General features: G+C 52.0%; 4 protein-coding genes across 4 annotated transcripts; all 4 read right to left on the bottom strand.

Annotated features, from left to right (window-relative positions):
* Nucleotides 1–242: 242 nt before the first annotated feature.
* AYO20_03677 (hypothetical protein) lies at nucleotides 243–1,721 on the bottom strand (the record flags this gene model as incomplete). The annotated part of the gene is made up of 3 exons (XM_022641977.1): nucleotides 243–458; nucleotides 568–1,496; nucleotides 1,565–1,721. The coding sequence occupies 3 exons, from the start codon at nucleotides 1,719–1,721 to the stop codon at nucleotides 243–245; spliced, it is 1,302 nt and encodes a 433-aa protein (XP_022501920.1).
* Nucleotides 1,722–2,578: 857 nt separating this feature from the next.
* AYO20_03676 (hypothetical protein) lies at nucleotides 2,579–4,054 on the bottom strand (the record flags this gene model as incomplete). The annotated part of the gene is made up of 6 exons (XM_022641976.1): nucleotides 2,579–2,667; nucleotides 2,726–2,789; nucleotides 2,842–2,904; nucleotides 2,955–3,190; nucleotides 3,254–3,589; nucleotides 3,658–4,054. The coding sequence occupies 6 exons, from the start codon at nucleotides 4,052–4,054 to the stop codon at nucleotides 2,579–2,581; spliced, it is 1,185 nt and encodes a 394-aa protein (XP_022501919.1).
* Nucleotides 4,055–7,102: 3,048 nt separating this feature from the next.
* Nucleotides 7,103–8,703, bottom strand: AYO20_03675 (calcium/proton exchanger; the record flags this gene model as incomplete). The annotated part of the gene is made up of 2 exons (XM_022641975.1): nucleotides 7,103–7,279; nucleotides 7,366–8,703. 2 exons carry the CDS (start codon nucleotides 8,701–8,703, stop codon nucleotides 7,103–7,105), a joined length of 1,515 nt encoding a protein of 504 aa, XP_022501918.1.
* Nucleotides 8,704–9,750: 1,047 nt separating this feature from the next.
* On the bottom strand, nucleotides 9,751–10,624 carry AYO20_03674 (hypothetical protein; the record flags this gene model as incomplete). Its single annotated transcript, XM_022641974.1, has 3 exons — nucleotides 9,751–9,931; nucleotides 9,982–10,390; nucleotides 10,450–10,624. 3 exons carry the CDS (start codon nucleotides 10,622–10,624, stop codon nucleotides 9,751–9,753), a joined length of 765 nt encoding a protein of 254 aa, XP_022501917.1.
* Between the last annotated feature and the right edge of the window lie 2,464 nt (nucleotides 10,625–13,088).

Below are 13,088 nucleotides of genomic sequence, written 5' to 3'. Positions count from 1 at the left end.
GTGGCGGACTACTAACCCGGCCTTTTCTCGTTTGATCGACTCGATACTGTCAGCAACTTCGTTCTTGTCACCATCGTTTCAGTAGGAACATACATACCGACGACCTTGATAGTGTCTCTTCGCAGCTCTCTCCCTCTCTTCCCCTTCCCCGGCCACACTGTCTCCAATGTGTGTGCAAGTGTGATTTCCCTGCCGTCTGCTCTCTCTCTCCCCTCTCCTCGTGTGTCTGTGCGTGTGTCTCGTCACAACTCATCATGCCGCACCGTCATCCTCTCCACCGCCTCCTTGACATCCCTCGGCCAGTACGTCTGAATGCCCCCACCCCCCCATTTCGTCGAGGGCAGATCCTGCCTCTTCTCCCAAATGGCCGAAGAGGGCAACTGATCTCGCATCTTCTCGCTGACTTCGTCCACTTTGTCCATGATCCGCATCAGATTCCCGCCCATGACACCCTTCATCTCCTCGGGCGTCCAGCTCGGGAGAGAAGCTCCGCGACCTGTTTGCCACGTATGTGTGTAAGTAGATGTTGAGAGTAATTACTTCGAAAAGGGGAGTGAGGGGACTTACGATGTTGGGGTACTTGCTGGCGTCTTCTAGGCCGTCGACCGAGATGTACATGCCGTCAAAGTCGGAGGCGATTCCCACGCGGTTCCTCCCGACGATGCCGGCGATGTGTTCAATGTGGTCGGCGACGCGGGAGACGTTGGCGCCCGGGTTCGGCCCGATGAACGGCGGGAAGAAGATGGACTGGATCACCCCGTCCTTCTGTCCCGGTCCGTCGCCGATCAGGCGCAGGATGTCGTCGGGGACGTTGCGCGGGTGGTCCCACAGGGCGCGGGCGCCCGCGTGCGTCCACACCACCGGCGCCTCGGACAGGGCGATCACTTGTCTCATGGTCGCGTCCGACGTGTGCGCCAGGTCGACCAGGATGCCCACGCGGTTCAGTTCGCGCACGAGCTCCTCGCCCAGCGGCGTCAGGGCATTGCCCTCGTGGACCGGGTCGATGGGCGTGCCCGGGCCGGCCGACGACGCGAACGCGCTGTGGCACGTGTGCGTCAGGGTCAAGTAGCGGACGCCCAGCTGGGCAAAGATGCGCAGCGCGCCGAGCGAGTTGCCCAGCACGTGGGTGCCCTCCATGCCGATGAGCGAGGCGATCTTGCCGGCGCGGAACGCGTCCCACACCTCGGCCGTCGACCGCGCGTACTGCAGGTCTGCCGGGTGTCGGGCGATCATGTTCTGGATGATGTCGAGCATCTCCATCGCGTCGCGCAGGTGGTTCGTCGGCGTGTTGAAGTCGCTCCCGGGGTCTTCCTCTGTCACGTCGTAGCACGGCGCCCACACCGTCCAGAACGCTCCGCCGAGTCGGCCCTGCCGCATGCGGGGGATGTCGACGTGGCCTGGGAACGAGCCGTTGAGTTTGGGGATGGCATCTAGTGGACGTCGATCTGCAAAGTAGGCAGGTAGGTCAGTACGGCTGTCGTCAGAGAGCAGAGCTTCTCAGAGCAACAACAGCGACGACAAGAAGACTTGAATGAAACCTCAATGAGGAATTAAATCCACTTACTCAAACTCCTGATAATCTGCGGCAGATCAATGTGCGTGTCCAACAACGGACTCTCCTCCATCAACTTGACAGCCTGCTCTAGGAAGCCATCCGCGCTGTTCTGTGCGAAGGAGGTGGCCAAGAGGGGAATGACCGAGAGGACTCTGGCGAGGTGCATCCTGAGTTTCGCTCTTCACCTTTTTTGCTATCTGCTGTACAGCAGAGACGAAGTGTTGTACCGAGTAGACCTGTGATCAAACCCTAAACATTCAGTTCACCACGAAGGAGAATCTGATACCGACCAAGTTTTGAGAACGTACGAGGTACGAGGTAGTAATCAAAACAAGGCCGCTCGTGTCCTCAATATACCGTCCGTATGTTGATCCGTCTGCAGTCACTCAATATATGGGTAGGTAGGTAAGATAGATAATTGTATCAATCGGCCACATATCCGTCGACTTTCGCTACGGCCTTTCTCTCCTCATCTCGTTTGACTGATCAACGATATTCTCATGGTAGAGGTGATCTGCGTTACAGCGCGGAGTAGGCCGTTGGCGCCTAGACACTCAACAGGGTGGCTAACAGAGTGGCCAATCGGTACTTGACACCCGTGCCGTTCAATGTCGAATCGCTGAATCCCTTGGGGAGGGCCGGTGGGTTCTCTTACCTACTTGTACGATACCGAGGACACATTGTACAAAGCACAGGGAATTGCTGAGTCACAAACGGACGAAATTTGGAGCGTCTTGTTGTTTTTGTGGTCAATTGATTTCACACATGTCACCTATCTCTGCTGTTGATCTCGTTGACAGGGTTTCTATCTGCATAGGCACTTGGTAGTTGTGAATGTATGATGGGGACTGATATCTCGCCGTAAGTTGGTCTTTGAGCTTCTTGGAGGTGGGTATTTCGGCTTTGAAGTATTTCATCCGTCGAGACCCGGGTTCGATGGCCGACCTTGTTCTACTGACGCCCCTGCCACATGAATCTCGCTACTCTCTAAAGCTCTGCACCACCTCATATGTGAATCTCCTTCTAGTCTTCTGGATCTGGTCTCGCGCAACTCGTCAACCCTGGACTTCCATTGAACCACGATGACCGCGAATCCGCCCATGTCGCTACATCTCGACAACTAAACAAGTCAGCCTCGTCTCTCCTGACTGGATCGCGTCAAATACTGACCAAGAGTGTCGTGGATGCCCTTTTCGTGCTGTTCCCTCTGCCGTTTACGCCTGAGGGTCGTGTACTGTCATCGTAAGTTAGCAAGTCTCGCCACCTTGTCACTTTGGGAAATATACCTCATGCAGATTCCTTGGCTCGTATTTGGCCGGGTTACTCTCCGACGTACAAGCCGGCATGACCTGTGATCTTACCATCAATGTACAGCCCCGGGCAAGGATTATGCACTTACCGGAACCGAGGCATCCATGTTGAAGCTGAAGAAGAAGGGAATCGAGTAGCGTTCGACCCCCGAAGCGTTGCGGACACGGTGGACAGTGGACACGAATGTGTCGTTGGAGATTCTCTGCAGAAAGTCTCCTACGTTGACAACAAAGGTGCCACGAATGGGCTGTGCTGGGACATAGATCCCGTTCTTGTTTAGGATTTCAAGGCCGCCTACCATGTCTTGGTTCAGGATGGTAAATGCTGTGGATTGTTAGTGTTACAGTAGGAAAAGGCTGGAGAAGCAGTTGCTGAAACATGTCATACTTTCAAAATCGCTGTGTGCACCGAGACCATCCAGGTCTGTCGAACCGGGTGCCCTGGGGGGATAATATTGCAGAATGATGGACACAAAAGGTGCCGTGACGATCCAGTCGAAATAATTTTCATCCGCACCAAGTCCCAGGGCAAATGTCCGCAACAACGCACGGGCGAGAGAGATCAGTGCAGCTTGGTATTGCAGCAGTGTGGTCTTGAACTCGGGGAGCTGTGCCGGCCACTGGTTGTGGATTCCAATGCATTGGTCGCGCTGTTCTGGGGTCAGGGACGGCGGCTGTGGGTCGTTTTCGGGTTCGTAACTGTAGAGAAATGATCCCTTCTTGACTGCAGAGAACGTTATTGGATATATTCACTTCATCGGAAGGGAGGATCTGGGGGGCGAGACATCTCACCTGCTTCGCCATCTGGGGTCTTGGTGTAGTGAATCTCATATCCCCGCAATGTCGGTGACTTGTATACGTCCTGCTCCTTCTTCACGGCAAGAGGCTGGGCGTGGTACTGGCGGGAAAGTTCAAACACCTTGTCAATCAGTTCTTGTGGTATTCCGTGGTTTTTGATATACATGAAGCCAACAGTCTTGCACACGTCGGCAATCTCCTTGGCTGCGAGCAGACGCTCTTCGTATTTGTCACTGAAGATGCGGCCGACGTCGACCAGCGGAATCTCGTCAAATGTTTCGACAGCCTCTTCGCCGCGGAGGATCTTTCGCCGATTGTTCATCGTCCCATCGCGGAAGAAGTATTCATACTCCGGTGCCACTTGTGAACTCGTCGTCACGGTGGTAGACATTGTGATTTGTTTCTTGACTGAGGCTGTGATCTTGTCGTTACTGAGTACTGTCTGAGTCGCTTGCTCTGGCTTGTACGAATATATGCACACCTTTCAATATAAGGAGTTGTGAGAGAGGGTATATCCGATATTCACCCTCGCGGCGGACATTCGCGGTTTGGGGACACAGCCGCTACAAGGTCAAAGGGGATGATAACGAGGGTGCTTGGTGCTGGCTGCCTGTTGAAGGATCTACAGTGGTTTTTCCAGAACAAGTTGTATGATTGACCTGAACAAGTGATTGGGAATCCTTTAAGCCCTGTATCACGTATCGAAAGATACACTTGGTTAGCATCTTGGTCAAGCCAGCGGCCACATCCGCGCGGGAGATAACCATCCGCAGGAGTGATGATAAGGTGGCTTCATACTAGATCCAAGGGTCCAATCATTGGTCTATGGCATATATGCCGCCTCAAGACATCGTCCTTGATCACCCACCTCTGGAAAGGCCGAGTCCGATTTCGAACGACAACAGGGGAATTGACATGGGTGGCTTAAGTGAAACGGAACACAGATGCTTGGCTATGATACTCCGCAAAGTATATAAGAGTCCACTCACAAACTTCAAACTGCATATTGAAGGAAGCAAGCGCAAGTGCAGTGGTTGAAGTCCCAAGCGCTGAAGAGCCACTTCGGCCTTCCACCCCCAAAACTTGACCACCTGGCAGGTTCAGGCAAGCAAAGCTCCCTTCTGACCTCTTCTCTGCCCAGCTGAGGAGTAGCAAAGCTTTGTGACCTTCGAGATGAAGTGACCAACGGATGTTCTCGTGCTCCAAGCCTGATACTTGCCTGCCTGACAGAGCACCGAGTACCTCGTACTTTTGACCCTCGCATACCCAGTCAAGTATCAGCCAATCATTCCCCGCCGCAGAACAGAATCTGACCGTCCTTGAAGACTTGTATGTCTTCACTCTTGATTGGTCAACACTGGCCGTTGGTCCCGCTGTTTTTTGTAGGAGTCTCAACTCCTACAAAAAAGCGGGACCCCGGCCTCGGTCTCAGCCTGACTGCCTGACGGGATTCCTCGCCGAGTGTGAAATCTGTTTGTTCCCAAATGTCAGACGCTCTCAGGCACATGAAGCTAGACGCGTGCGGGCACGCAAATTCGATGCCGGAGCTGCAGGGTTCGACTTGGCTCCACGCACGTGCATAAGTCCGAACCACATGGCGAATACTGTCCAGGAGAGCTGAACTGCTTTGCCCCCAATCGAGGGCAGCCAATCTTTGGCGCCCTAAGGCTACCTCAGAGATATCCTCCTCTTTTATTGGTCACACTGGGAGTGGGTCCCGCTCTTCTTGTATTTCCTTCCAGTCATGACCGAAACCTCCTTTCAGAGGCACCGATTCGGCGGAAAAAAATAAGTGGCACAGCGAAGTAATGACCAGAATACCCCTAAGTTATTTTGTCTCTTACTCAAAGTTTTAGGTATGAAACTGTAGATTTTATTCTCTAGATACAATCACGAGCCCATGAGCTCTATAATGATAGTAATACTTAATAATAATCCCTAGAAAGAGTAGTAGAAAAGTATCTTAGAATACTATAGAGGTAGGATAGTGCGGTCTGACCACGGTATTTAGTCTGGGGTAGATGACATTTTTCTTGGCATGGTTCAGAACTATCGCGAGGCAGGATAGAGACCGAAAAGGCAAATCCTTGAAACCACGACATAGAGAATCTATGAGTTGGCATCCCAGAGTCGCACCTACATAAAGCATCCTGGACCCCTTTGTAGTGTACGATGGTCCAACCTATTTATTTGTCACTCAACCTCACAGGACTTGAGACGTTTGTCCTTGAATGTCCAACCGAGTAGCGTTTTGCCAGATACCAAGACCCACAGCTGCCTTGCATCAGAGCGATTGAGAGTGGGCAACCTCAAGCATCGAAGTAATCCTTCGACCTTTGCCACTGCTGTTTCTGACACAGCGCAACCAAGATCGTGCACAATGCCAATCTTGAACAGGGCAGATGATGTGACGACACCTCTCTCGGGCTCTCTTCGTCGCCAGGGTAAGGAACATAGCCGGCATGAAAGACGATCGACTGGACAAAGTAACCATGACCTTCCGATTCACGATGCTGGGAAGCTAACCATACTCCAGCCCGTGACCGCAACACCGCAACTTTCCCGCACCGTCGTTCCCAGCCGAGGGGCAAACGCACTGCGAACGAGTCGCCATGCACGCTGTGTGCTGCGTCCGGCAAGAGCTGCGACGGCGTGAAACCTGTGTGTGGCAGGTGCCTCAAACACCAGCGCAGCTGCGTATGGCCTGAGGATGTTGTCTCTGCAAGAGCGTCACCCAATACTGTGAGGTCGGAGATAAGTGGAGAGAGTTCGCGTCGCAGCTTTTCTGGTGGAAAGAGCATGGCCGAAATTCATCGAGAGATTCGAGGAGTATCCATGCCGGAGAACCTCAGCGAAGGCCAAGACCAGCAGCATCCCATGCCAAATGTGACCATGCCACCGAATCTTTCAGTTGATCGACATATGCCAGAAAGCCTCCCGGAGGCAATGCGTCTCGAACAAATCCGACAAAGAGTCCTTCAGAGCACCAGAGCTTATCTAGGCACCGATACCCATTTGCACGAGAATGCACAGGAGCCACGGGGTGAGGCTGACGAGAGACAGGTGTGATATAATCGGAAGGAGAAGAGCGGGCATTAAAGCGCCTAACTGTGAACGAAGAAGGCAGAGTATTTGATAGCGAAGGACTTGCAGAACCAGGTTGGAATGGAGATGTCAAAGGCTTCATCAGACTTAACAAAGTAGGGAAAACGTATTTTCAGGTTATGACATCGATGTTTGCTTCTGAGAGGGTGAATCGTTCAGTAGGACCCATTTACACTGTTGAGTACTCGGTAGAGTGTCGGTCATTAGGCAGGGTCGTTCTCGAATGGTATCTGCGCAATCGCATTTCGAGTATTGCAGCCGGTGCAGAAACGGCGTGACACGTCATGGCTAGTTTTCATTGACGAAGTCGTTCTCACAGATAGTGGCCCAGTCCTTAGTGGGAGAGAACTCCATCAAACACCGTCCCCTGCGTTTTGAACTGCAAAGGAACCATCGAGGTTGCTGTAGGCGGAAAGGCAGAGGCAGACCAAGCACCGTCGAATTCGTTGGAGGTCGCCACGTTCGGATCTGGATAGTACCACGCCGCAATGGCGATGATGATATACACAATCTATCCAATAACATCATAATCAGCATGAGAAATCTTCCGAGCCGACCTAAAGAGCCACTAGGCAAGGTCACGGAGCGAGAACTTACCACCAACAGAGTGCCCTCGAGATAATTGCTTTCTTTATCCCTGAGGAAATTGCCAACTACCAAAATCGACAGCACGAGCAGGACAATCATAAAGATCTCAAAGTTGAGGTCCATGGGTTTCCCCAGGGCCCAGCCCACAATGACCACTAGTGGCCCGTTGAACAGTGCCGTCTGGATACTCGGCCCGAGGCAGTGGTACAGGGCGAAATTCATCTGGCCGTCCCATGCCTCGTCGACCGCAGTCAGATGCTCAGCCGCCTTTTCGACCAGTGGAAGGAGGATGAGGCCGAGGAATTGATCAGGCACACCAGAGTGCACGACGGTTTCGATCTGCTCCACGAGAAAGACGGCCAGGAGCGTGATCAACGTCAGAGACACGATTATAGCGACGACGCATTCGGTAAATGTCAGTTTTTCTTTGGCCAGGTCGTGGGTCCGGTCCTCGTCGTTGATCTCGTCTGCCTCGAGAATCTCATCGAAGATGCTGTGTTGGCTCCGCGCATTGAATACGATGTAGACGGCGAAAGCGATCATGAGGATAATACTCGTGGCTTGGCTCATCTTCAACACGTCGTATTGTAGCTTGTGTTCTGTGAAACCACTGTGCGGACGCGTCTCGCCTTTCAGAGCAGAGTAGAATGCACTCGGAATGAGGAGACCAAAGCCGGCGACAAGCAACAGGCCAGATCCCACCTCGGAGACGACGGCGTGGAAGGTCTGTGTCTGTCGACGAATGCCGCCAAAGAAGAAGCACAGACCCAGACAGAGGAGCAGGTTGGTCAGAATAGAGCCAAGAATCGCGGCCTGGATGACGGGTATGAGGTTGCCCTCTTCTGCGGAGCTGTCGTCGCCAGACCCTTCAGGGTTCTTATGTTTGGCGATCAGGATGATGAACAGCACAATCTCCACGATACTCCCTAACGCAGTCTCAATCAAGATTCCCGCAACTTTAGGCATTTTCCGTGCAAGCTCTTGACCCGCGAACCCCAAGAGGTTCGCCGCAGGGACCATGCCGATATAGCTCGCCGCGAAGATCCATTTCTCGAGCGTGGTCGAGTGGTGCCCGGGCAGATAGTGGAGGATTATGGCAAACGGGACAAAAGGCCACAGAATATTGACAGCCATGGAGACTTGGGATGATGACCGCCATAAGATACGGAGGAATGACCAGAAGTGGATCCCGCTTCGGCCAGATTCTCCTTCATGATGAATCGTCAAGAGGCCTCCCGGGCCACTGTGGGGAGAGTCATGGTTGTTGCTGTGAGGTTTCGACGGCGAGTCTGCCGAATCAATAGCTTGGTGAGCCGTGTTTGAGGTGCTAGAAGCTTCGGCGCTCATGATGGTCGAATCTCAGACACTGTCAAGGCGAAATGCGGTGAGGAGGGACTGCAATCCGATGGGATGAGAGGACAAGTCTCGAAGTCCTTAGCTGTGAGCTGTGCCTGCCTCAATTTGTCAACTCTTTGATTCAAGGGCTTAGCTTCACAGAACAATGATGAAGAGTCCTTTGCAAACAATATGAAAAGAAAAGAACAGTCAATATTAACCTTCCAGGAGGTTGGGAAGCGGGGTTGAGGCTTGGTTCTTGGCCCGGCTTGGGCTTCTTTGTGCAACGACGTATGAAGACATTGTGGTGGGGGGTGGAATACGAGCGACGCATCTGGGCTGATATTCCATCTTTTGAAAAATGAGTGTAGTGTGCTTCAGCAGTCAGTCATGGAGGAATGAATGTTCCCTGATATAGGGTGATTTCCACAAGGCTGCACTAGGCTGCCCAGGACAAGAGGGGTAACAAGGCGCAAGGCTGAGGCCGGAAACAGCCGGAAGATCTTCGTCACATCATTGCATCTATTTGCTTCTGGTGCTTCTGTTCAGTTATAAATTTACATGGGGCACGTGCTCAGTCGGAAGAACGCTCAACACGCTACTTGTAGTCAGTTGATCACCAAAACTCCACCGTGGTCCTCTTCCCGGACGTTCCGATGCTTCCGTAAGTCAAGTTTTCCACCCCGCCCAAGCAAGCCTTCTTGGGTATTGAATCCTCTTTACCGCCGATCAATATGCGTCTCTCCAGGATCTCGCTTCCACACATAAAGCCATCATATTTGTTAAACGCTCGACATAGTCGTGTGTCGACACCACATAGAAAACAGTGTTACATCTTTTTCGACGCCGTAGGGCCTCGATAACTGTCGCCCTTTACGAAGGGGGCACCTCCAAAAATTTGTGGACATTGTCCATACTTCAGTCGTGGGAAGGATCGGAGAGATCTGTCCGAAACCGACTCAGGTAGTTGAGATTGTGCTCTTCCATCCATGTATGGGAAGAACAATGCGTTCAAGGCTTGTATGGGCTGCCGAGGATGTTAGAATTGGGTCTCTTTGCCTAGCTTGGATTCACAAGTGCATACTTTGAGGTGAAAGCCATTTGCTCTCGGGAGCTCATGCCAGTACGAGCACGCTCATTAATCAAGATGGTCTTGTCCACCTCATCCCGCATGCGAGCCGTGTGGGACTTTGGACCATAGGTGTCGAGATGCTGGTAGTAGAGCCACATGATGATGCAACTGCCATCTGTTAGGGTCTTCTTCTCACAGAAAGTCTCCAAGCCACTCACCTAGCTACTGTTGCACATAGGCCAAGCCACAGGAACACGGTAGAGGCGATGGCTCTACCATTGTGTCGGTAGACCAACGGAGGATTGATCCTCTCGCGAGCAATCTCTTCCGCATCTTGTGAGTCGGCCGAAATCCACGAGTTGCCGGTTGCCACGATGACCGTGAAGGCGAGGGCATCGGCAATCGTGCACAACGTCACGAAGACTGCACTGAGTCTCCAAGCCCATCGAATGTTCTTGGGTTCAAAGCGCTCGGGGAAGAAGAGATCGAAGAAGAACCCGGCGCCAAAGACGGTGGCGACGGCGATACCGCAAAAGATATTGTATGAGGCGATGCCGACGAAGTCGTCGTTGTGAACGGATGCTGAGGAGTGTAAACTCTCAATCCTCGACTGTTGCTTCACATAGTCTAGCACCCATGATGTCAGAAATGCCGTCGCCCAAGGTGAGAGAGTTGAAGATGCTTACCAGTCAAGGCGGCGGTGCCTATTGATTCGGATACAACCATGCATATCATGGCGAGCTGATAGATGATAAATTTGGTCCGTCTCATATGATAGTCCTTATTCTTCCACATATAGTCGCTCCCAAACTTCTTCCAATGAATGTCTTTCAAGTCGAGTCCCCATATTACTGGTGCCATGGCTGATATGTGAAAATATGGTGGTGTGACAGGCTTCTATGAGAGGCACGTGCTCCAATACTTGATGTTGGAGTATTCTTCTCCTTGTTATCGGTCGATGCTTGTTCTGAGTCTTGCGAGCTTTGCCAAGGCAGATGTACTGTGTTTGATCGAAGATATAACGAGTACAAAGGGACAAGATCTTGGGAAGTCAGAAATCTGGTAATAAGAGGCTTGAGATGGGAGGCCGGACGAGTGATTAAAAGCGACTTAAGGGCTGGTTACCAATCCACATAAGCAACAGTCACCGACACGATCAGCCTTGGCCAACCCCCTCTTTCCCTCCATCTTCCTCAGACGAGTCGTACGTAGGGATGGTTTTTTACTCGCTCGGGCAAAGCAGCTTCGTGCATTCGGAAGAGGTCTTGAGGCCGAAGGGTGCTAAAGACCGGGCCCGGCTGATCCGCCTACAAGTCCCTCGAATGGCAAGGTGGGGGGCATCGTTCGCGAACAGGAATAAAGTATTTGGTTTAGGTCAGCCTGGTGCTTGTCAGTGAGATGGTCCAGATTGGTCCAGTCTTGATCCGAGAGCCACAGTTAATTCCTGGTAAAGGGTTCGACACTGTGTAATGCTGTAGTAAAGCGGCCTCGTCATGGGCTGGCGGGAGAGCGGCCGGTCCACAGTGACACACTTACTTTGTGACGAGAGCCTGCGGTGTTTTGACACGAGCATGACACTGACTGGCCACACTGGTCCATGCACATTCAAGCATGACGTACGAGGCATAAGAAGGCGGGATTGTTCGGCTTTGGTTCTGGAGGGGGGGCGAAATAATAATTAATGGGCGCACCCAAATGGACTCCACAGAGAGAAGGGGGCCAAGCCTTGATGGGTGCCACTGACTGACATGGTTTTCCCTCAGTTCGAGCGCCATACAAGTACAAGTATCACTACATATCCTTGCCCCATTCTCCCCATTAGAAACAACCTCGAACCCTCTCCAGTGTTTTCTGTGGTCCTGTGGGGAATGCGGTCGCTTGACTGTGCATTGAACGTGACCCTTTGCACGAAAAGAGTCTTGACTCATTTGAAGCTCGAAGCTTGATAATCCCAAGCATTTCAACTCAAACATCCCTGATCATCGTTAACCTTGTGGATTGTTTACATTGACATGTGGAAATGGCATTGGAAGGCCGTTGGAATCACACCTACTTGTACAGGTAGGTACATATGTAACCATTTGCGCATTTCCACCTTCTCAGATGACCTGTTGCCATCCTCGGTCACCGACCCAATCAGCCCATTGATGTCATCGTTAGGCAGGTTTTTTGGCTGCTCGTGATACAAATACCCCGCCACCGGCACCCACCAGTCTACCCTCCTGCGATGTACAGTATATGCCTACAAGTATCTCGCACCTCGTACTCACTCCTTGCCTCGAGGCATGGACGGTGTCTCTGCTCCTGACCGTATTCCCGAGCGATGAGGAAGTGGCAATATCTCGTAAGATCATACGGCCGCCCTCAGGCCCAACCCTCCAGCCGACGAGAGCGATGATGAACTTCTCAATGACGAATGGGTTTCAGAAGGCCTTGTATGCTTACCAAAGACTCGAGGGACTTCCTACAATAGGGATGGTTCAGGCAGTTCCCTAAAGGTAAAGCACAAGCAAGTGGTCAGCCACCCAAACCCGGAATGCGGAGTCGTTTATTTCCCGTCCGCCACGCCATGTGTTGCATACCAGGAGGAGTCAATAATGTCTCATGATTACCTATCCGTGTTGCCTTTGATAGGATGAACTCGCCGTGGCTGCAACTCGCTTCCTTATTCGCAGTATACAAGCACAAGTACTCTTGTCTAAGCACTGCATATCTCCCCAAAATCCTCTGGCACTCATTCATAATTGTGCAGAACATGCCTGTGAATTGTTGAATCACAGCGAAGCTTGCTTTATGCAATCCTGCATATAGTCCATGACCACGACTAACTCGGCTCCAGATCCAGCTAACAATCCACTTGCCGAAGGAAGCCTTTGGTTCACAGCAGGAGGTTGATGGCGCCACTTGATAGTTGATCCAGTTTGGGAAAAAGAAACGAGACTGACAATAGTCGTTGCACTCACGATAAGAATTCAAACTTGTCCAAATGCACTTGGGCCGGAAATTGATTATGGCTCATGACCAAATGTGAACAGACCATCTCCAAACCTGTGCTACGAGTGCTCCTTAATGAGGTAATGATGCTCATGGATCTTTACGGCTCTGTCGGTTGCCCCAGGTACATTTCCCATGGTAAACACCTAACCACTATTTGTGGAATGGATGACTGTGTAGACGTGCATGCCGCCTTTCCACTTTGCGAGATGGAGCTCTGGCGCTTTTGCCGTTTTGGCGTAGGATAAGGGAGCGGATGCACCAATACCACATCGTCTGAATGGAACAGAGCTGTTCGTAGAGTGGGCCAGGCCAGCGTTGCTGTACGTGG

The sequence above is a fragment of the Fonsecaea nubica genome (assembly GCF_001646965.1).
Source record: "Fonsecaea nubica strain CBS 269.64 chromosome Unknown Scaff18, whole genome shotgun sequence".
NCBI lineage: Eukaryota > Fungi > Ascomycota > Eurotiomycetes > Chaetothyriales > Herpotrichiellaceae > Fonsecaea > Fonsecaea nubica.
Note: the sequence above shows the minus strand (reverse complement) of the source record. Positions and strands in the feature narration are given on the sequence as shown.